This window comes from Lissotriton vulgaris, chromosome 7 (assembly GCF_964263255.1).
Source record: "Lissotriton vulgaris chromosome 7, aLisVul1.2, whole genome shotgun sequence".
NCBI classification, from domain to species: Eukaryota; Metazoa; Chordata; class Amphibia; order Caudata; family Salamandridae; genus Lissotriton; species Lissotriton vulgaris.
The window spans coordinates 43,218,579-43,243,226 of record NC_141695.1 but is presented as its reverse complement, the minus strand read 5'-3'; the positions used below and the strand labels follow the sequence as shown (position 1 = coordinate 43,243,226).

Below are 24,648 nucleotides of genomic sequence, written 5' to 3'. Positions count from 1 at the left end.
TACGAACTGTGTTTTCAACGTATTTTTGCAATTTAAAGACATCTTGCGAATCAACTATTTTTAAAGTACTGTATTGTGGATTTTTATCGAATTTTCTATTGTTTTAAGTATATAAAAATATTGGATATTTTTCTGGTGTGGTGTCCTTTTGTAGTGGTGTGGCTCACTGGTTAGAGGCGGCAGACCTGGGAGCAGAAGTCGGCCCGGGTCCAGGGTTCAATTCCCGTCGTGGCAGGGTCGTGGACCAGGGTCAGCGGACTCGACAATTCTCGCCTCGGTGCCTACTGTAACCTGGGGTCCCACTCGGCAACTCTGGGCATTAGCTTGCCTAATCTCCACAACGGCCCCATCAACGCCGGGGATGCCTGGCTCCACCTTGGGGATTCCCAGTAGGGACCATCCCACAGGGAAAACCAGGACGGGTTCCCCAGTGGTATACAGCACTGGGACGCCCCTTTGCTGGGGCAGCTGTGCGCTTTACAAGTATACGACATTTAACATTTAACATTTAGTGCTGACACTGTATTACTGTTGGTTACGTGCAAATGCTTCACACACTGTCTCCAAGATAAGCCTGACTGCTCCTGCTAAGCTGCCAAAGGGGTGAGCAGGGGTTATTTTAGGAGTGTAACTCCCTTATCCTGACTAGAGTGGTGGTTTCTGTCTGGCTTTGGTGCAAAGCTTAGCCAATCAGAAATCCCATTTCTAACACAGGTCTTCACACATTTCACTTGTTCTGTATATTCAACATTCTTTACCAAAGGTTTATCATAGTGAAACAATGACATGGGAACTTACATATTTACATTTAAAGGGGAGCCATCAATCCACTGAAGTTCTTCACCTGATTTGGTTAGACCAATCCAAGGATAGCGCCTGCCATATTCTTGAAATATCTCATCCTGTAAAACAGAAACATTTTAGTGATCCTTTGCTTCGTAGGTTATTCACCAGGAAATGACATTTCAACTGATACATTTAAAGGAGGGAACGATTGATCATTCACACAGTGAAAATTTGATGTCTTTGATTGTGGTGTAATACTCATCAGCTGTGTGCACAACTTCATCCATCACCTGTGTGACTGTCTGTCATGCACATGTCCGTGCCTCCACTCCCCTCCATGTTCTGGCACATGCTGTCCATCCTGGCCAGGCATCTTGGTCAGCCAGCAGTCTTCGTTGTGTGCATTCTCATGTGCATTGATGGTATGTCCCCTTGCTCATGTCTGGTGCTGGGTGTGTGGTACTGGCAGGTGTGGGGGGAGGTGCATTTTAACTGTTTGTTCCACGTATTATCATGCATTGGACAAGTTCACGTTCAGCCTGCATGAGAATGTACATTGGGACTGTTTGGGAGGAGATGAACATTTTCTGCGGGAACGTGATGTTGCTGATACATCACAGATGTGAGGTCGTACTTGAACATTATCATGCCACTGTTTCTGGCAATGACATATGTGATTGTCCTTTTTCTATACACAAGCTGCACCAGTTCTGTTCTCTGTTCTGTTGTGAAAGTGAAGCAGTTTGTACCACAATGTAGTCAATGTTAATGAGCTCAGATTCTTATGTGTGTATGCTGCATTGTGGGAGAGTCACCCCTGCAGCTCCAATTGTGCCCGCCCTTATCCCTTTCAGGTCTTTGACTTCTGTGCTCATACAGTGCTGAGATGTTGCACACTTGGGCAAATAAACATTTGGCACAATGTATGGATATCTGATTGCACACCGCTGTGTGCAGGCGTACAGTGTTCGATGTGTCCTATCTACAGAGAGTTCGCAACACAGATTGCCCATTCACAGATGGTCGCAAAACAACCTACCTAATTATTTTTAATGAAGGGGTAGCTTCTTCTCCTTTTGGATGGCTGTAAATGCAGAGATGGTGACATGCAAGGACAGCGGACCACTTGTCCGTCGTCTATATTCACAAATGTATGTATGTGGTATGTGTGTAGGGCCAACCTGTGGGGAGAGCCAATTGAGGTCCATCTGGAGGGGGTGTAACAGTTGTATTTTTTTCTGGCCCTGGGCGAGGCATCCTTGCGCAGGTAGGAATACTCTGATGCGATGCGAGTGTTGAGTCTACGAGGCCATGGAGCCGGGAGTTACCACCATCCAGTTGTGAGAGTACGAGGGCTTGAGCTGCACATATGAAGCTGCTCCTTGGAAGAACTGCTTGGTCTTTCTTTTAAAGAGAGGGCGGGTACTAGGTACGTTACACTGCGTTTTTTGAGGGTGATATTGATGCCCAATATATATATCCAGGTGACTTGGCATTTAGTTAAAGTTGGATTTGAGGCCGTCAGTGAACCAGGATGTGCTCTTTCTCTCTTGCTGCTCATGGCACAAAGCAGGTATTCTGGGTTGTTTGCGTAGAGATTCAGGTAGGTGCTGGGCATCCAGGTCTGCATCAGAGGGAGGCTGTGTCTGAGGTGTTGAATGTCTGGAGCAGAGGAGACTTTCAAGGAGACTTGTGATGAACCACTTTTGTAAACCAATCTGTGTCCCTTGAAGGGACAGGTGTTGATTTAAAAAATAAAGTTACTATTTGGCAGTAGAACAGCAGGAGAATACATGGTACCCAGTGTGACTCTCAGCTTGCAGGATACAGAAACCGGAAATCACAACAACAGCTTCTCCTTTGAGAATCAGATGCCCCCCCAACTTGAGTGCTGATGTTTGATCAACAGTTTGCAACCATGTTTGGTGCCTCACATAAATGTAATTATGACTTAGTTAAGAAGGGATGCCACTTCCTACCCTGCCCTTCTATTTGCGATATGTAATTAGTCAAAGTGTCCCTTTTTGAGTCAGAAAGACTTGAAACTCACAAAAGAAGTTCGGAACATCACAAAAACTTTCATTTTGCAAATTTCAGGGGGTGCGACTGCAAAAGTGTTTTGTACATCGTGCTCTTTCGCATATATATTTTTGTTCATACGTGCTGGTAACAAACAGCCTTAAGTCACTCATAACTGTTCCTGCAAGGTCAATTTGTGCCATGTGTCTGTACAGACTGCCTTTTTTGCACCTCCTCTCTCTCTGCCCTCTTATTTATTCCACAAGCTTTTGTTGCTGCATTCATCCAGCACCACAAGCTTGGGTGACAAATAATGGGGCGGAGAAAGAGGCAACAACACAGATACTGATCCCAATGGCAATCTTACGCCATCCACCCAGGTGTCTTGTGCTGTGAATTAACCCAAATGTTTAAGGGCATCTTCCCACATTTTGCTCTCTGTGACTTTTGTGAAGTCCACAGCAACTGCACATCACTGTCTTTTTAAGTTCCGTGGTAAGAGTGTTCTTGTAATGAAATCCAGACGCTGCTCTTGCCAGCCTACCCAAAGGACTGGTAACCAGATGTCTGAAGAGGACCACGAGAAGTGCTTGATTGTGGTGGCCTCTGTGTAGATCTAGGGTTTGTATTTTATCCTCTGTGGCTGCAGGTTTGAACTGTCCTAGATCCTGGAGGACAGCGCATAGGGCGGACCTGTATATATATCACAACTCTGTAACATACTGTTCGTCTCAGAAGCACATGTATCCTCTCTTTGAATCAGACCATCAGCGGCTGATAAAGACCAATTCATGGTACACGGAGGCCCAGATTTACAAGGAGTTCACCCAATGTAAGGCAGCAAGTAAAGTTTGTGGACAGCACGGCGTGAAATGGAGAGAGCAGAACTGCACCATATCTACAAAGAACTGGTGCAGTTATGGCCTCTCCATGCGCTGGCGTACTTTGTGGAAGCATGCACCAACGCGGGCACCCTAGCGCCTCAGTGCAAGGATGTCTGTGTTACTGTCTGCAAAGTGATTGTGCAGGGAGTGGTCCCTTCCTGCACAAAAACTATACATTAAGTCTATTGCTTCCATGTATGTGTATTGCAGAATGCACAGGGTCTGCATTAAAAAAGTACAGCAAAACCAACACAAAAACTTTGTACATCTGGGCCAGTGTTTCTTAACTGATACCTGCAGTACAGGTGGGTGCAAATTATCCTAACTCCCATGCACTCTCCGACATCCACAAATCCAACCCACATTCAACCCAATGGGTGCCTTTTTAAGCATGCGCTGCCCTGCGAGACTTGTTGTACTGGAGTAGTGAATAGAAGCCACGACCACACTCAGCCCATATTTGCCATTAGCTAGTGTCATTGTCTGTCCTAAATTCTAGCTTCTAACGCGTAAATAGGCTTGTTAGTCCCTACTTAGTACCGGCTCCTCTTCATTTGTCACCTCCCATGGCGACTGGCCCCTTTACTTTGGTTGTTACACGGTACGTGTTATTTAGACTGCAAGCACTATTTTCTTGAATTATGAGGTTCTCCTATTGCAGGCAGAAAATGCTTTGCTGCTTTGTCCCTCCCTCGACCGCCCTCCCATTGTCCGTGCCTTCTTCCCCAACACCCCACCCCGCCTTCCTCCCCATTGTCCGTGCCTTCTTCATACCCCCTTCCTGCCCGCCCTTTCTCATCCCGTTGTCCGTGCCATCTCCCCCCATCCTCCCTTTCTCCCTTTGTCTGTGCCTTCTCCCACCCGTTCTCCCTCCTGTTGTCCTTGATGGCAACCATTTGCAATGCAATAGGTCTCGCTTAAATGCAAGACCTATTGCATTGCAAATGCTTTTTGTTAAAATCCTTCCCTGAGACAGTGTGAGGCCTGCGTACCCCCACAGAGGGCCTGCGCACAACAGAAGCAGCCGCCTGAGCAGGCGCTGAGCAGCCACAGGAAGAGAGCGTTGATCAGCAAGCAGCGCCCATTGTTCAGAGCTGGGGGCCCTGTAAACAAAGTGAGGGCTCCCCGCACCATGCACTGCTCCCTGGCCCCCTCCTCGGGCGGCGAAGCCCCGCTAGGCCTCGTCTGAAACCCCCTCGCAGGCTCTGCTTTTCTGATAGTCTTGTAGGCCACTGCTTCTGTCTTTGTAGTCTAAAAGCAGCAGTATATCTCTCAATTTAATTTTATTTATTCTTTACTTCCTTTTTGTGTGGGACTGAGAAAGCCAGATATGTTTTAAATGTTTATTTATTTGAGTGCTCCCACAGAATCAAGATCTAGATACTTTAGTGCCTTTGTGTTTACGTATTTATTTTAGCCCTAAAACCGAGCCTGTATTTCGTCTGTTAACATTGCCCCTTTGCAACTGGAAGGCACGTGAGGCTGGGTTTTGAAGGGAATCTGTGCTTTTTGTGCGTAGGGAAGCCAGGGAGACCAGAGTCAACACTAAACACGAAAGGAGTTCATTCTTCTTGTTTCAGATGCTAGGGGTAATTTTGTTGGGTGAGTGTGCGTTACTGATAGCACTGGAGCGCTGAGTTGGCAGCTCCTGATAAGGGGGTGGGAGGGAGAAGAGGTTTGTGTATGAAGGGACAATGTTGTTGTCTCAAAGCCTATACAGCCCGGAAATGAGAGCTGAAGTGAAATAATAAACTCTCATCCGCTGAACTGCCCTTCTTTTTAGGTTTCGCCTGGCGTAGCACTGCGCAGCAGTGTTCGCGCAGGCGAAATCTAATGTTTACCAGTACGGGGCTTTGTCCCGCCTCTCTCTTCCATTGGCTAGCTCCATAAATGGAGGCTAGCCATTGGAAGAGAGAACTGTCCATAATTGTGGCAGCAGATTCGTGGGCGTTCTGTAGATTTTTACTCATCCCGCCCCTTTTAGAACGTCATGCGGCGGTGGGCGGTTGTTTTTTGGTTTTTTTCTTCAGAGTTTTTTTTTTGTCATTCGTCCAGGCCAACCACCACGGTAAGAAGTCCAGGTGAGTGCTCCCCTCCCCTCCCGCTGTCCATGTGCCTGTTCCCGCCCCCCTCCCGCTGTCCGTGTGCCCGTTCCCGCCCTCCCGCCCGCTGTCCGTGTCTCCGGCCCCACTTGTAAAAGCTTGTTATAATTGTTGCGCTCAGGCTCCAAAACATCAAAGCTGACTGTAATCATTCAGCGTTTTTCAGCTCTTGCGCGTGGTTGAAAATGTGAAGTGGAAAATGATAGTGTTCGTCTGCGGGGACACGTGGCTTGCTTTGTGTACATTCGTGTACTGAAGAGTTATGGCACATGCAGTGAGGTCTAGAGCATAACACAGCTGTGTCGTTTTTATTAGTGTTGAGATTAAAAAATGTTTTATCTTGGCAATTGTGGCGGATTGCCGTCTCCCGCTGGGTGGGGGCTGTCCCGAGGGCGTGGAGAGTCCTGCTAACAGGCGCCGGCACTTCACACCCACTGGAGCTGAATGGCAGCAGGGCTGCAGCTGAACGTCCCTCTGTCAGTTGTAAACCCCCTCCCCGCCCCCTCTTCTCTCTCGCATTGTCTGTCTCGCTCAATTTTACTCCGTCTTTGGCCCGCTCCTTCTCTCGGTCTTTATCCACATTTTCCTCTACTTATCCCTCTTACACCCTCTTGTTCTTTCTTATTGTCTCCCAGTTGTGTTTTCTCCGCCCTCCCACCCCCCGGTCCTTTTTAGTGCCTTTCTCACTCAACTTGCGCCTGCTCTTAGAGAACAGCCTCAGAATTCTAAACGATGCATCAAAAATAAGAGCAGTTTAAATAGCCAGTTTACACAAAGGCTGTAAGATGTGGTCTGGTGCCTTTTCATCTTTCCCGAATCGTTGCTGAGATGAAGCCGTCCCAAGAACTTGCCTAGTTATTTGTTTCTGCGGCCTGATGGCGGGCCTTGCCTCCCTTTACAGGCATGACCCCCTTGGGGAGACTGCCCCAGCAGCCCTCCTCCCTCCCCCCACAGACGTCACCACAAGACATGAGGAGGGAGAGAGCAGCCACAGGAAGGTAAACACCTGGCTGCCTCCCAACATGTGTAAACACGCCACCAGAAAGACTCCGCATCCGCAAACCACATACTCCCACAGAGATCCGGGGGAGCAGGCCACAGCCAGGGGCTCCTTGGCGACACTGAGTGCACCTGGCAAGAGAGCTTCTTAGACCTGCACTTTTAGGAAAACATGTTTATCCAATTGTGCAGCGCAATGGTAAAACAGGTTCCTCGCAAAGCATGGGTTACTTTCAAGTTCTTGATCGGGCAGCCTGTGGATTCCTACTTCTACAAGAATAGTGCCCTCACAACGATAATAAGGAGGGAGATGTTCCCATGCTTTAAAATAGAAATATGCAACTCAGGCAAGGCTCGATGCAGGCTCTTGCCACGCTCGACCACTGTCCCATGGAGAATGGTGAGCCAAAACAGAGCAGAGTTTCTGAACCTTGAACATGGTGTGGAATAGCTGCCAGCCTCGAATTCACCAAGAGACTTAAGCACGCAGTTTGAGGCACGCTTGTCACCCCAAAAACCTGCTAAAATGCCATAGGTTAAGAAGGGGCACTTATGAAATATTTCAAAACTTTCATTCATGGTGCGTTAACACGACTCTGATACCCTTCCTTCAAGAGCCCGGGGTTATCATCCTCCTCAAGACAATACTGAAATACTCTGGTATAACAGGCTTTTTCAGCACAATTTCTGTTAACAATTAGCTTAAAATCCACAGGTATTGGAGACAGTAAAAAAAAAGGGTCATGCAAATTAACGTTTCATCATGTCGCAAAATGTACAAATCATGTTTAGGTTTCGCTTACCGGACAGCCATTGGCTTGCCCAAATTGTGGCTATCCCAACCCTTAGGTTTGCCCCTCTCACACACCCTCACTCCCTCACACCCCCTCACCCTCGCACCCCCTCACCCACCCTCACACCCCTTCACACACCCCATCACTCACCCTCACTCTCTCACTCACCCCCTCACCCTCACACACCCTCTCACCCTCACACATCCTCTCATCCTCACACATCCTCACTCAACCTCACCCCCCCTCATCCTCACCCCCCTCACCCTCACCCCCTCACCCTCACCCCCCTCACCCTCACACCCCCTCAGCCTCACACCCCCTCAGCCTCACACCCCCTCAGCCTCACACACCCTCAGCCTCACACACCCTCAGCCTCACACACCCTCAGCCTCACACACACCCCCTCAGCCTCACACACACACCCTCAGCATCACACCCCCCTCAGCCTCACACACCCCCTCAGCCTCACACACCCCCTCAGCCTCACACACCCCCTCAGCCTCACACACCCCCTCAGCCTCACACCCCTCTCATCCTCACACACCCCCTAAGCCTCACACAGCCCCTCAGCTCACACACACCTTCACACCCCCTCACTCACCCTCACACCCCCTCACACCCCCTCACTCACCCTCGATCACCCTCTCACCCCCTCACTCACCCTCTCAACCCCTCACTCACCCTCTCACTCACCCTCTCATCCCCTCACTCACCCTCTCATCCTCACACCCGGCGCTCTGTGTGTGTGTGTTGCTGTGTGCGTGTGTGTGTGTGGCGCTCTGTGTGTGTGTGTGTGTGTGTGTGTGTGTGTGTGTGTGTGTGTGTGTGTGTGTGTGTGTGGCGGTCTGTGTGTGTGTGGCGCTGTGTGTGTGGCTCTGTGTGTAGGTGTGGGGGTACAAATGCAATAGGTCTCGCATTTGCGAGAGATTAAGCTATTGGCATTGTAAATGACAATGCCATTTATTTATCTGTTTTCAAAACCAACACATAAATAAAAAATTTGTCATTTACAGTGCCAATAGCTCTAACTTTTGCAAAGGCGAGACCGTTGCATTGTAAATGCTTGTTTCTGTTGCTATGAATGAGAGTTGCTCAGGAAGCACGCGCCTTAGTTGTCAACAAGGCCGGGCAACTTCCGGGAGCTCGAGAAGCAGCTTCACCAGTGTTCAGGGGTCTCCCATGTGACTTGATAGACATTTGTAAATATGTAACGTGCAACGCCAAAGGTGTTTAATATGTATGTTTCCATGCATTGCATCTCCTACCCAGAGGATTATTTTAAAATCTCCCAGTGAGGCATGGTGCTGTGTTCTGTGAAGTGTATTTTCAAAGGACCTAAGGTATAAAAGTCTTCTCAGTGGGTGTACATTTTCTCTGTTTTAAACCGGATGTGCAACAGCAAGCGACTCGCCTATGCTTCATAATTACTGCATTGGCAGGCTCGTGGAGTTTTAGATCAGAAAGATGTTTCAGCATGGTGTGAAATGGACACGTTTCGATAATCTAGAGCAGCAGTGACAGCACCTCCCCCGACTTGTATTCACTTCCGGTGTGCAGTTGAATCTGGTGTCAACATTGTAACTAGTAGAGGCTGCTGAATGCTGCCACCTCAGCCTTCTTTTGGCCCTTCTTGACACTACTTTTTTCCAGTCGTAGGCTTCTCTTTCGTTGCTATGCAACTGCACATTTGAAGAAAACCAACTCGGCATCTCATGGAGCATGCTGGGAAAGTGATGTGCGGGTGGCATGATTTAGTGGTCACCACCTTCCAGTATTAGCCATGTGATTTTAACACCATCTGCATTTTTCAGTCTTTCAGCCAATCCATGCCTTCTTTTTAGGGACTGAGTTAGAAAAGACAGCGGTGCTGAGGCACAAAAGCATTTGAGTACTTGAAGGAGTAGTCCAGGAGTAGTCGTTTATGTACTCTTACATGTCTTTGTGAATGAGTCCAAACACCCAATGTCCTATTACTAAAATAGCAAAGAGGCACACAACTCCCTGTTTGTACTAGTTGTATATGAATACTTCCTAAATGCTCCCATTTTACTCCAGTTTTAAATATTTGGGCCCAGTTCTCAAGGGCTCATGTGTACGTACTTTACGTGCTTGAAAAGTGACTTAGAGATTAGACCCAAATGTAGAAATATTTCTGTATCTGAACTGCATCCATCGCTGTTCATATTATCCTCAAGCCAGTGGCGTAACTTGAGGGGGCCCCCCTGCAAAGCACAATTAGGGGGCCCCCCCAGTGGCCCTGCCCACCACCTACCACTTTGCCCCATCGACAAAATAAGCAGCCACTTAAAGCTGTATTTTCAGCACTTATCTGTGTATACTTCGAACAGCAAATACAAATAGAATGCACTTTAATTGCGTTCTAGGGCTGCCTGAATGATGAGATCCATGACTGATATTTAAAGGGACTAAAAGACAGAATAGTCACATTACAAATGAATACATACTTTTTCATTTATAACCTTATTTATTGCCAAGACGAGGTATTTCCAAGCTCTTTAAACACATGGCTGGCATGTGCCCCCTCCAAAAAACACCCATCCACAGCAGCACGACTTTTTGAATAGAGGAAGAAACAAGACACCTTTAAATCTGACCCCTAATAGGAGAAGCTCCACAGTAGCACATGCTTGAAAATGCAGGAGGCCTGAGCCTGCAATGGGAGGGGGTTATTATTAAACAAATAGGCATGTTCATTAAAAAAATAATCATATCTACCAACTACAGGGGGTACAATGAGGTCAGCACACATGCTGCTGGTAGCCCTGTGAGTGGAGATGGGGAGGGGGCAGACTCACCCAGCTCGTCCTCAAAGCTGCCAAGGTTTCAGATTGCCATGCGTGACATTTTTTCATAATTTCAGTGTAATTATAAGTAACATTTCTATGACTATGAGTGACACTTTCTTGCGGGCAAAATTAAGCAATGAAGACGATCAACACATGTAAATATCAGAAATAACACCACAAAGAGCGTTCCAATCGAAACACGTCAGTCTTTTGAATAAACTACTACAGCAACTATTTCTCACAATGCAAGCTTTCCTCTGTGTGTGACCACGAAGCTTTCGCTCTCTATCCCTCTCCTCTCTATCCTTTTATCTCTCTCCCCTCTGTCTCTTTTTATCCCTCTCCTCTCTCACGCGCTTGCTCTCTATCCCTCTCCTCTGTCATTATCCCTTTCCCCCTCTCACAAGCTCCCTCTATCCCTCTCCTCTCTATTATTTTATCCCTCTCCTCTCTGTCCTTTTATCCCTCTCCCCTCTCTGTCTCTTTTTATCACTCTCCTCACTCATGCGCTCGCTCTCTATCCCTCTCCTCTGTCATTATCCCTTTTCCCTCTCACAAGCTCTCTATCCCTCTCCCCTCTATTATTTTATCCCTCTCCTCTCTGTCCTTTCATCCCTCTCTGTCTCTTTTTATCACTCTCCTCACTCATGCGCTCGCTCTCTATCCCTCTCCTCTGTCATTACCCCTTTTCCGTCTCTCACAAGCTCTCTATCCCTCTCCTCTCTATTATTTTATCCTTCTCCTCTCTGTCCTTTCATCCCTCTCCCCTTTCTGTCTCTTTTTATCACTCTCCTCACTCACGCGCTCCCTCTCTATCCCTCTCCTCTGTCATTATCCCTTTTCCCTCTCTCACAAGCTCTCTATCCCTCTCCTCTCTATTATTTTATCCCTCTCCTCTCGGTCCTTTTGTCCCTCTCCCCCTCTGTCCTTTTATCCCTCTCCCCTCTGTCCTTTTATCCCTCTCCTCTCTCACGCGCTCGCTCTCTATCCCTCTCCTCTGTCATTATCCCTTTCCCCATCTCACAAGCTCTCGCTATCCCTCTCCTCTCTATTATTTTATCCCTCTCCTCTCTGTCCTTTTATCCCTCTCCCCTCTCTGTCTCTTTTTATCACTCTCCTCACTCACGCGCTCGCTCTCTATCCCTCTCCTCTGTTATTATCCCTTTTCCCTCTCTCACAAGCTCTCTATCCCTCTCTTCTCTATTATTTTATCCCTCTCCTCTCTGTCCTTTCATCCCTCTCCCCTCTCTGTCTCTTTTTATCACTCTCCTCACTCACGCGCTCGCTCTCTATCCCTCTCCTCTGTCATTATCCCTTTTCCCTCTCTCACAAGCTCTCTATCCCTCTCCTCTCTTATTTTATCCCTCTCCTCGCTGTCCTTTTATCCCTCTCCCCTCTGTCTCTTTTTATCCCTCTCCTCTCTCACGCGCTCGCTCTCTATCCCTCTCCTCTGTCATTATCCCTTTCCCCCTCTCACAAGCTCTCTCTATCCCTCTCCTCTCTATTATTTTATCCCTGTCCTCTCTATCCTTTTATCCCTCTCCCCTCTGTCTCTTTTTATCCCTCTCCCACGCGCTCACTCTAGCCCTCTCCTCTCTGCACTTGTATCCCTCTCCGGTCTATCCATTTATCCCTCTCTCTCTGTCTTTTTATCCCTCTTGCACGCTCTCTCTCTCTATCCCTCTCCTTTCTATTCTTTTATCTCTCCTGTCTCTCTGTCTCTTTTTATCCCTCTCCTCTCTCACATGCTTGCTCTCTAGCCCTCTCCACTGTCTTTATCCCTCCCCCCTCTTGCACGCTCTCTCTCTCTATCCTTTTATCCCTCTCCTGTCTCTTTTTATCCCTCTCTTCCCGGTCTTTTTTTATCCTTCTCCTCTCTCTCATGCACTCGCATCCTATCCCTCTCCTCTCTGTCATTATCCCTCTCCCCCTCTCGCACCAGGCTGCACTGTTTGTTTCGATATGAAAACATTCATTTTGAGTCATGTGTTCTCGATAGAGGCCATATCCGTCAAGAAAAATGAAAACATTTTTGGCAAAACCAAACAGCTACGCACCTGCTCTCACTCTGCCTTACCTTGCGCAGTCTAAGTTGCTGCTCGAAAAATCCCAGCAACACTCTGTAGTAGCCGCCTCTCTTGGGCCTACCTTCCTTCCACAGAGCAAGGCACCTGCTCCGCTCTTTTATTTACTGGTCACAACTTATTGCGCACTTTTAATTGTTGCGCTGCAAATGCGCATGACTGACATTAGTGGACCTGCTCTTTGCTTCCCTGAGGGGGTTGTCTCGACTTTACTCCATTATTTTAAGGCTCATTTAAATACATGACAGAAAATAGGGCCCATTATTACTGCAGTAAGCTCTGCAGGCAGCCTCTACCTCCCAGTTGGTTCCCTAGAAAATGTAACTCAGCGCCCTGGCAGCAGGACGTGACCTTAGGTCCCCACTCCCCCCTTCCGGCGCCATGGCCAAGTTGTAACATGCAGCACCTCCCCATGCCGTGCCTCCCCTCCCCAGTTCCGAACTTCATTGCACGTTGTCTCTCCTTATAGTGCCTGTGTGTGTCCCTAGGTTTTGCGCAAAAATTAACTTCATTTTACACTTTCGGCCTTTCTAGCTGCTCCACGGCCGCAAAGGGACCCTCTTGAGCGCGGGCGCCCCCCCCCCCCCCCCCCCCCCCCCCGCGCACTGCGTGGGCTGCGGGGGCCTGTGTTACGCCGCTGCTTACTACTAAATAAAGTGGGCATAAGAACAAGCATTTGCAATGCAATAGGTCTTGCATTCTCACGCAAGTTTAAGCTATTGGCATTGTAAATGACAATGTGTTTTATTTATGTTTCAAAAACCAAAACATAATAAAGGTCATTGTCATTTATTAAGCTAGTAGGTCAAACTTGCGTAAATGGGAGACCTGTTGCATTGCAAATGCTTGTTCTGTACTGTACACCTTAAAGCAGAGGTCTACATACTTTTGATGCGGAGTCCCCCTTGTCAAACTCTTTTAGTCATAAGGACCCCCTCCTGACAAACACTTCTGGAACCTGGTACTCATCATGGGCAACTATCGGCAACCATAAACACCACAATTCCCACAGCAAATCCTTTTTGCCGTGGAACTGGTCCAATCCATCCTACTCTTTTTGACAATGAAATTTGATCAGCTTTAGCAACCGGAAACTATAAACTTAGAGTGAGCCAATGTAGGACTTTGTTGTTTAGCTGAGCAGGGGTTTCAGTTGTACTGGGGGGTGCGAGGAGGGACGTTGACCATTGCTGCCACATTGGGGCAACAAGAAAGAGGCAGAAAATGTTCAATGAATTGGGGAGGTCCTCATTGCCATTTCTACTCCTATTTCCTAGGGCTTGTGGGGGCCGCAGGTAAAGAATTCAGATGATCACTTAACACTTGGGTTCCACACTAGACTTTCAGAAGTAATAAGTGGGGTCTGGAGCTGGCTGATCTGGACTGACCCCCTCACTGAAGAGGGATGCTTTCCCATATTGCATGTCTCATGAGTATATTTGGCAAGGATGGTACGGCAAAGAAGCACTGCTGCCTGTAAATTTGTCAACAGCGCAATTAAAGGGTGGGTTTTGGCTACCTGAAGGCTTTACAAAAAAACAGTTGCGCAGCCCCTGATATCGGGAATTGATTGCCTAGTGGGGAAATAATATTAAATATTGCTTAGCAAGTGAAAGGTCAGTGAGCATGGGGGCACATTCAAAGGTGCATCTAAAAATAAAGGGCCTCATTTAGGAGGAATTGGCTGGGGCAGCGCTGCAAGTCTTATTGATGTGCTGCCCTACGCCCATGTGAAAGGGCAGGAACGCACCGTATTTATTAAATTTGGTGCATTCATGTCCTTGCCCCTTGCGTTGGCTACAAATTGCTGCCTAGCACGAATATAGGCAGGATTGCTTTTGTGCAGGAAGGGCCACCTTCCATCACAAAAACAATCCTGAGTGGTGTTTTCCTCTTTCTATGTGAGCAGCAAAATGCTAGGAGGTCTTGCGAAGCCATGCAGGGTGACTTTGCTCCGGCTCATAGGTATGGTTAAGACGCATGCGTCACCGGAGCGCCGAAAAAAAGTGACCCTCTGGCAAGAACAAGCCTCTCCTAAATAAGCCCCAAAATATTCTATACATATACCATCAAGTACCTACATATAAAATAATGGGCAGCGTAAATGGAAAATAGATAATAAAAGTTGTTACTCAGTGGGAAACGCACTGTAGTATATTATGAAATCGCTAATATTTAATGCACTGCAGAGGTCTGTGTGTAACCAGAGAGCCACAGAATAACATTTTGGTTGGTCTAGTGGAAAATAGTGACCTGAGTATTTTCAGTGCTACAAGGTCACAGGCTGTGGCAGGAAGCACTGTGAATATGCAAGTCATTATTTTATACTTGCATTGCACAGTGTAAGATAGACTACAAAATATACAAATAGTTTTATGATCAAATGGTGCTACCAAAATGCAGATTTGAGTAATACCAGAGCGTATGTAATGCAATTTCTTTTTTTTTTGATCAAATTTGTTTTTATTGGGTACAGCCAAGCAATACAGCACATTTGGTAACACAAAATGACCTTGCGCTCCATTTCCCTCCCGTCGTAGCACACATACCCTGGGATTCTGAGCTTTGGGGATGAGTGTCTTGTGTCCATGTAAGCTTGAATGATGGGAGCCAGTGGAAACATTGCAAGCTGGAACCCTTATGTCCGCGCCCCTCCCTCGACTCTCCCTAACCCCAACTGCCCCAAGTCTCCCCGAACCATCCACCCCCGCCCCCCTCCCCTCGGTGTGTCCAACCTTCGCCAGCGCCTGAGGGGACTTAGTCTAGGCCTTGTGCGTCTCCTCCTTTGATCCATTGTGGAATTCATCCGAGAGTCTGAGGACCCGGAGGTATTTAGGGCATGTGAGCTCTGTGAATTCTTGGGTGAATAGGGTGAGTATCGGCTGCCATGTTTCTTTAAATGCGTCAGATGTTTGTGTGAGCGAAGCTTGGATCCTCTCCATCCCCATTATGTACCACAGTCGGTGCAGCCACCCTGTGTGGGTTTCCTGGCTGTTCCCCAGAGGGAGAGGATGTGCTGTGTTGCGGCCCCTAGTGCCAGTCCCATTTGCTTCCCTCTGATGGATTTGAGTGGGAACATGAGTCTGTTGGGAAGGCCGAGGATCGTGTATGCCGGGAAACGGGGAAGTTCCGTCTCGAAATATACATCTATGTCTTTGAGCACCCCCTCCCAGTATTCCTGCACTTCAACACATTCCCACAGTATGTGCATCATGGTCCCTGTTTGTCCGCACCCCCTCCAACATGCGGGATCTCTTCGTGGATTACTTTTATGTAGGAGTTCCGGTGTCAGGTGCCAGTAGTAGGCCACTTTCACCGCCGATTCTTTGCTGGCTGTGTTCCTAGCCGTGTGATGTGCTCTGTAGTATATATTCTCTCTTTGTCAGTCAGTGTTCGTCCCAATTCTTTCTCCCACCTCTTTTGACCTGCAGATCTCACCCTGGGTGGAGGGGGGTCTAGAAGTTTGTAAAGCTCTGTAATGGCCTTCGAATCTGTGGATTTAGTGAGGAGCCATTTCTCGTATGGAGTGAGGGGTCGGCCTACTAGGGGTTCTAAGTCTTTATGTGTGAGCCAGTGCCTTAGCTGAAAGTAGTAAAATCGGTGCGGCCGGTCAATTCCGTACTTTTCCTTCATCGTGTCCAATGTCATAAAGCCTTGTAGGTCAAATAAGTGTCCTGCTGAGCAGCATTCGATTTGCCGCCATTGGGGGAAATGAGCCGGGGAGTACCCCGGGGGGAAACGCCGGGTTGTCCAACAGGGGCGTCATTGGTGATGGGAAGGATGTCAGGCCTCTGGGGACCGCTACCGCGTCCCACACCTGGAGAAGTGTTCTGGTAATGGGTGATTTTTTTAAGATAAGCATATCTGTGCGCCCGCGTCAGAAAGGGGACCCTCCATAGCGGCACTCCCGCCATCGCCCTATCTTGGAAAAGCCATCGCTTCTCGGAGAGTGTGCAAGACCATTCCAGAAGGTATCTCATCTGTGCCGCTTGGAAGTAGCGCTTCAAGTCAGGTACCCCAAATCCACCCTCCTCCGTCGTTCTTGTGACCAAATCGCCTGGGACGTTTGTTTGCCCAGATAAACCGTTGTATAGTGTCTTGTAATTTTTTAAGCATGCCCACGGGGGGAGTGACCGGAATGGTTTGGAACAGGTAGAGGACCTACGGTAACAAGGTCATCTTGACAGCGGCCACTCGGCCCAACCACGAGAGCGGCTGTTGCCGCCATCAAGAAATGTCTCCCTGTATGCAGGTCAGGAGTTTGGAGTAATTAAGCTCTACCGTTTGGGCGGTGGAGGGAGTCAATTCAATTCCTAGATACGGCAATGCTGTTTCCACCGCCAGCCCCCCTATGTGGAGCATACTTCTGCAGGCCTGTCGGGTGTTGCTACCCAGGGGGAGAATAACGGACGTCCCCACGTTCATCTTAAATCCTGAGACTGCCCCAAATCGCTCCATCTCTCTCAGAATGCCGGTATGGACAGTCTAGGGTTTTTTACCCGCGACCAGAATGTCGTCAGCATAAAGGCTAATGGTCTGCTCCTCCCTTCCAAATTTGATGCCTGTAATATCTTTGTTATTTCGAATGTGTTGAGCGAATGGCTCTATATATAAGGCAAACAGCAGTGGCGATAGCGGGCAGCCCTGCCGAGTGCCTCGCTGAATTTCGAATGGCTTGGAGCATGTCCCATTGACTTTAATAGTCGCCTGGGGAGAGGCGTAGCAGCTGGCCACCCAGGCTCGAAACCTTTCCCCTAGTCCGAATCTCGCCAGGGTGTTGTCCATGTATTGCCAGTCCACTCTGTCAAACGCTTTTTCAGCGTCAACTGAGAGCAAGGCCGCATCTGAAGCGTTGAAGTGTGCCTTATCTATTGTGTGCAGTAGGCGTTTGGTCTTGTCCGTGCATTGCCTGGTGGGTACGAAGCCTGCTTGGTCTGGTTCTATTACCCCTGGCAAGCAAGGGCCGAGGCGTGCTGCCAGGATCCTGGTGAACAACTTCAGATCTATGTTAAGGAGTGATATTGGCCTGTAGGCCGCACACCTAGTTGGATCTTTACCTGGCTTCGGCAAGACTATAATGTCTGCCTCCAACATCTCTCGCGGGATCGAGCCCAGGCCCTGGAAGGAGTTGAATAAGTTTGTCAATACCGGCGCTAGCAAGGGGCAGAACGTTTTATAGAAGCCAGCGGAAAAGCCGTCTGGTCCCAGTGCCTTCAGCGGTTTGAGTCTTGCTATTGCCGATATTACCTCCTCTTGGCGGATCGAAGCCTCCAATGCCAGTACACTAGCTTAGTTTATGGCTGTCACGTCTGCGGTCTCTAGGTATGCGGTGCCTGCTTCATGCTCCAAGTCCTGATCTGCCGCGTACAGTTTGGCATAAAAGGCCCTAAAGGCCTCCGCGATCCGATCGTCCTCTCTAGCTTCCACCCCATCTTCTACATTAATAAGGGGAATCTTTCAGCGGACTGTTTTTGCCTTCAGTTTGCTGGCCAACAGGCTTGTCTCCCCCCACGTAATATGTATGGCGGAGGCGGGTGCAGCATATTCCGCCCGGTCCAAGTCTAGGCTCGCGAGTTGCGCCCTGGCCGCCTTCAGCTTACGCCAGATTCTCTGGACCTCTGTCCGGCAGTGAACCCTCTCTAGCTCCAACACCTGTTCCGCCAGGTCCTGCCGTCTTTCTCTACGCTCTTTGTTGTCCGCCGCAGTGATCGCCATTATCTCCCCACGAAGGACCGCCTTTAGTGCTCCCCAGACGGTTTACTGAGTCACCTCCCCTGTGTCATTCCGGCTCAGGTAGTCAGTAATACTTTGGGACAATTGCTTCGTAACCTCTTTGCGGGTAAGTATGTTTTCCCTAAGGCACCATCTGCCTCTGTGACAATGTGTATGTGGGACATTCAGTTGAAGGATCACTGCATCGTGGTCCGATAGTGCTGCTGGGGTAACTTCTACATCTTTCACCATGGGGGACATATCAGCGGACCCAATGAAATGGTCAATTCTGGCGTATGTGCGGTGCACGTGGGAATAGAAAGTGTACCCTGGGGCTGTATGGTGTTTTTCTCGCCATTCGTCCACCAACCCCCTGTCGGCTAGCCATTGTTTTCCCGCTGTGGAAAGGGCCCCTGAGTCGCCAGCTCTCTTTCCTGATCTATCTAGCCCATTATCCATGACCAGGTTGAGGTCTCCCCCAATCAGTATGTGTCTGGCGTCCCCGGTAAGTGTGTCAGATGGTGCTCCCTTTAAAAAGGCTTCCTGTTTGGAGTTTGGTGTGTAGAGTGACCCCACCGTAAATGACAAAGCCCCCTGCTGTACCGTGTGGGCTAGTATCCTGCCCTTGATTTAGGCCACTTTGTCTCCTATTAGCCCCTTAAAGTGCCGCGCTACCGGGATGGCCACCCCTGCCTTTTTCTCAGTCGTGGAGGAGTAGTATTGTTGTGAGAATGCCCTGGATTTCATGCGGTGATAATCTTTGGCCAGCAAGTGTGTTTCTTGGAGGAGACAGATATCCGCCCCAGAATGTTCCAGGAAAGAAATAATCGCCCTCCTTTTGATCGGGTTGTTTAGCCCCTTGACGTTAAGGGTGAGAATTTGGATGGGCTTCTCAGCCATTGGGAGGTGTATGCACTACCTGCTGAAGTCCTGGCCTAGCTCTGCCCCATATTGTCCTGTGTATCTCCTGATCTGATCGAACACACCGAGTCCCCTGTCCCCCGTCCACCCACTCCTCCCTCCTTGCCCCAACCCCAACTTTAAAACCCCAACTGGTGAACATTGTCCCAGGCCTCTTCAACAACAGTCCAGGCCTGTGGTATATTGCCTGGTAGTTGGAAAGCGTGTCCATGGCGAGCCCGAGGCCCCCCAGCCCCGCCACCCCCCGGCAATGCTACTGAAAGGCATGTAGGTACCTCCGTTCCTGTGTGCCTATGAATCGGCATTGGTGTCTTTGGAGACCTCCAGTATAGCTGCTTCATGTTCTTGTGCCACGGTCTTGGGGTCCGGCTTGAACCCTTTTTGGGGTGGGCGTCTGCGTTTCACTTGTTGCCATTCGTCTCTCATCCGTTGTGAAGAGTTTGGGCGGGAGAATCGTTGATTGAAATCATCGTCCGGTGGTTCTTCTTCGTGGGGGATGCCCAAAACTTTGCATGTGTCCTTTAATGACCTGAGCTGATGGAGGGCCCCTTTCCACTTGAAAATCAGTCTGAGGGGTGGCCCCAGGAGTATGGAACCCCATTGTTTCTTAAGAAGGTAGTTGCCACCTTGAATGTTCGTCGCTTCTGCAGTGTAATCATGGACAGGTCTTGGAAAAGCTCAGGCATGTGATCACGAAAGTTAATGGGCCGCAATTGCCTCGCTGCCTTCAAGATGCGTTCTTTCAAGGGGTAGTCTGGCAGGAAAGCCAAAATGTCCGGTGGGGGGGCGGGCGATCAGAGCGCAAGGCCCACCCTGTGGGCTCTGTCAATGCGAATGTCTACGTCCTCGCCCTCACCCAGAATCTCGCGGAACAGATCTTGCAGGTACGCCGTGATGTCCCCCCTTCCGCTTTAGAAGGCACATTGCGAACCCTTATGTTATTTTGCCTGGAGCGGTTTTCCAGGTCTTCCGTGTGTGCCTGTAAGTCTGTTTGTTGTTCATGGAGCCTGATGATTTCTTGTTGCAGGAGTTCCACCTCCCCACTCCTGGATTGCTCCGAATTCTCGACCGCCGCTATCCTTTCTCCTATGTCTATATCCCGCCGTAGTTCTTTGTAGCCGCCTGCCATATCCTGCCTCAGGGTCTGAATGTCCTCTCTCAGAGACGCAAACAGGGTCTCCATGAACGATTTTGTTGCGGGAGCTTCTCCTTCGTCCCGGTCTTTGTCTTTGTCTTTATCTTATGGTTGAGACTGTGGCGCTGGTTTGTCCGGGCTTTTCTCCCCCTTGTGTGATCCATTGGATAGCATTTCGGGGATGGTGCGCCCCCCTCTTCGATTCGTGGAGGACATTGTTGGTGCTCACTTGTATGATAGTGCAGCCGGAGGGTGCCGCGAATCCTCTGCAAATGGCCGCTGCTAGGTGGAGAACTCGTCGCGGTGCTGTGTCGGCTCCGGCCCCACCGGGGTTATGTCGGGGGTCTGTGCGGCGGGCCCTTTGAGGCGGGTTACTGTCTTGGTCGATGGCGTGGCCGCTCTCACGTTTGGTGTCCCCGGCCCACCGGCCCCGGTCCCGCCGCCTTATGTCCTCGCCGGCGTTTTTTCAGGGTGTACTCGGCTTCCCTGGGGTCGTGTCGCCTTGGAGTCTACCGCAGGGGGCTTGATGTATGCCCCCCGGAGCCGGTCACCTCGTGTCCGGATCTCTTGGCTTCGTCGCCGCGTTTTCCTGTTTCTGTCTGCCAGGCAGCCGCTCAGGCCCTCACCTTCACCTCCGACGTCCCACATGGCCTAGGCCGCTCTCTCTCCCTGCGATCACCGTTCTCATCCGTAGGAGCCTCGCCTCGCCACCCCACCGCCGACCACTGAAATCTCAGCGTATGCGTCTGACTTCTATTCACTGGAGCCTCCAAAGTGTTCCCGCTCACACCTTGCTGTCGTAGCCGTTGGCCGCCAGGGCCTCAGCCACCCTCCACTGCCTGCCTCCGCTATGCCGTCCGGTTGACCTTCACCGGGTCTCGTGATGCGCCACTATCGCTGGGCAGGCCCTGTCAGCTCCGGGGGCTCAATGGCCGCCCCCCGATGCGCCTCCCACACGCGCCTAGGCCGCCCGTCTCTCACCCCGTTTTCTCTGGGCCGGCGGCAGGCTGCGGTGGATGTCTCGTTCCGGGCCTCCGGTGTGTGTCTTGCAACCAGGCGCTGTCCTCTGCTCCGCAGGTCAACTGGCTGCGCGTTTCAGATCTCGGGCCCCGGTCTCCGCTCAGCTCCTATGACCCGCACTGGCTGTTGCTCTCTGGCCCGACCCCTGGCCGGCCGTAGTGCGGGACCCCGGCTGCTCACGCGGGAAGGCCTCGCCTGCTCCGGTCCTCCAGCCGCCAATGGCGGCGGTCAAAGCTCGCGGGACTGTATCGCAGCCCCCTGCTCCCGCCGTTCTGGTCTGGATCAATACCGGATCTCCCCTGCAGCTTTTGATCGCCTGCAAAGGCTGGGAAGTGCTTTGAAAATATCACCTTGGGGGTTTGGGAAGAGGAGCCTCCGCGGATTGCGACTGCTCAGGCCGCCATCTTGGCCACGCCCCCCGTAATGCAATTTCTTGTTTACATAACTGTCCCTTCAACACCTCTTTAGGGGTACTAAGTGCTATGTAAATACAATTATGATTAAAAGCATGCACTTCACAGTCAAGTTATTAACTCTGTGCACTACCACTTAAAACCCAAATCTTTGTCCATCTTTAAAGCCAGAACCAGGTTCCAAACTCCCTTTACACTTGCAGATTAATTAATAGCGCACATTTGCATTTGAGCTGGATGAACGCCTCCTCAGCCCCCGACATCGCCATCGCCATCCCGGACGGATACAAGATCACACGGAGGGACCGCGTCAACCAGACTGGAGGAGGCATCGCCATCGTACACAAGAACACCATCCGCATCACGACCAACTCCGACAACACCCTCACCGCCGCCGAACACCTCCACTTCCAGATACACACTGACCCCAAGACGACCCTCAGAGGCAACCTCATCTACAGACCCCCAGGACCACGCACACAATTCAGCGAAAACATTGCAGACTTCATCAGCCCGCACGCCCTCGCCTCCTCTGACTACATCCTCCTAGGGGACCTCAACTTCCACGTGGCGAACAACAACGACAGCAACACCACTACCCTGCTGGACAACCTCGCCAACCTCGGACTCAAGCAACTGGTGAACTCCCCCACCCACTACGCCGGCCACACGCTTGACCCAGTCTTCTCCTCCAGCAAATACAGCTCCTTCAGCCACTCCACCGGACTTCATTGGACTGACCACAGCTGCGTCCACTTCAGCTTCAGAAGGACCACGACCCACCACAACCCGCAACAGGCCCCTCGCAGGAGCTGGAACAAGATCACCGCCGACCAGCTCACTACCTCCCTCAGCCAGCACCCGCCCGCCAGCACAACGGACCCCAACGAAGCAGCTAGCAACCTCACACAGTGGATCACCAACTGCGCAGATGACCTCGCACCACTGAAGACCCCTCCCAGCAGACCCGGCAGCAAGAAAGCCTCTTGGTTCACCGACGAACTTATGAACTCCAAGACGAACTGCCGCACCCTCGAGAAAGCCTGGCGCAACAACCAGAACAGACAACATGACTGCCCACAAGCATGCCACCCGCAAACACCACCAGCTGATCCGCACCACCAAGAAGACAGCATTCAAAGAACGACTGAATAAAAACGCCCACAACAGCAAGGACCTCTTCAGCATTGTCAAAGAGCTCTCCAACCCCAGCGCCGGAAACAACTACATCACTCCCTCGCAAGACCTCTGCGACTCACTCGCCTCGTTCTTCCACAGCAAGGTCGCCGACATACACAACAGCTTCGGCACACAGACCATGCACCCAACCTCCGAAACAACGTCCCCCACCACCACTCTCTGCGGCTGGACCCCAGTCAGCACCGAAGACACCACCCGCACGATGAACACCATCCACTCCGGATCACCAACCGACCCCTGCCCCCACCACGTCTTCAACAAGGCCGACTCCATCATCGCACCCCAACTCCGGGACATCATCAACACCTCCTTCAACACCGCCACCTACCCGGAGAGCTGCAAGCAAGCCAAGCTCAGCGCCCTCCTGAAGAAACCAACAGCGCACCCCACCGACCTCAAAAACTTCCGCCCCATCTCGCTCCTCCCTTTTCCCGCCAAAGTCATCGAGAAGACCGTCAACAGACAGCTTGCCGCCTTCCTTGAGACAAACTGATCCCTCGACCACTCGCAGTCCGGTTTCCGAGCCAACCACAGCACCGAGACCACCCTCATCGCAGCCACTGAGGACATCAGATCCCTGCTCGACAACGGGGAAACAGCAGCCCTCATCCTCCTGGACCTCTCCGCAGCGTTCGACACTGTCTGCCACCGCACCCTAGTGCAGCTCCTCAGCAACATCGGAATCCAAGACAGGGCACTGGAGTGGATCATCTCGTTCCTCACCGGAAGAACCCAGAGAGTCCGCCTCCCCCCATTCAGATCCGAGGCCACCGAAGTCATCTGCAGCGTACCACAAGGATCATCACTCAGCCCAACCCTCTTTAACGTCTACATGAGTCCCCTCGCAGCCATCGCGCGCCAACACAACCTCAACATCATCTCCTACGCTGACGACACCCAGCTGATCCTCTCCCTCACCAATGACCCCGCCACCGCCAGAACCAGCCTACACGAAGGGATGAAAGACGTCGCCGAGTGGATGAAGAACAGCTGCCTAAAACTGAACAAGACTGAAGTCCTCATCCTGGGATCATCACCCTCCGCCTGGGACGACTCCTGGTGGCCCCTTGCCCTGGGCACCACTCCCAAGCCAACGGACCACGCTCGTAACCTGGGCTTCATCCTGGACTCCTCCCTCTCGATGACCAGACAAGTCAACGCCGTCTCATCATCGCGCTTCAACACCCTGCGCATGCTCCGCAAGATCTTCCGGTGGATCCCCACCGAAACCAGGAAGACGGTCACCCAGGCACTCGTCACCAGCAGACTGGACTTCAGAAACACCCTCTATGTTGGAACCACAGCCAAACTTCAGAAAAGACTCCAACGCATCCAGAACACCTCCGCACGAATCATCCTGGACATCCCCCGACACACAAAAAAGTGGCCTGGTCAGGAAACTGTAAGTGTGCCGCAACTGAACTATAACCCCAAGGCCATTAGTAACACTAGAAGTGATGACCCAGGTCTGATAAGGAAATTCCCATCAGCCCACCCATTTGGTGGAATGTCGTCATGTGGATGTCACCAATCCAGATCTCAGACAGTGCACTTAGTCATGGTGCAGAGATGGATTATCATGGTGTGAATACAGACCACTGGGCTTCACTGGTGATGCTAATGGGGTGCAGTGCAAGTGGAAAAATTAAAGTGAAAAACGTGAAGGTAAAATTGACTCCAAGGGCCAAAATTAATTTTAATCAGTATGGCGCTCGGGTCAAGATTAAAAATTGCCAAAATAGTTTGAAATAATAACTATATATGGGCAAAGT

The 24,648-nt window shown here is 50.5% G+C and overlaps 1 protein-coding gene across 1 annotated transcript in view; it reads right to left on the bottom strand.

Annotated features, from left to right (window-relative positions):
- The window catches only part of LOC147700663 (uncharacterized), a 90,038-nt gene that overhangs the window by 18,904 nt on the left and 46,486 nt on the right, over window positions 1-24,648 (bottom strand). The window contains exon 4 of the mRNA XM_086929728.1: window positions 799-902. Coding sequence (XP_086785854.1) covers window positions 799-902 — 104 coding nt within the window. The remainder of the gene's footprint in view (window positions 1-798; window positions 903-24,648) is intronic.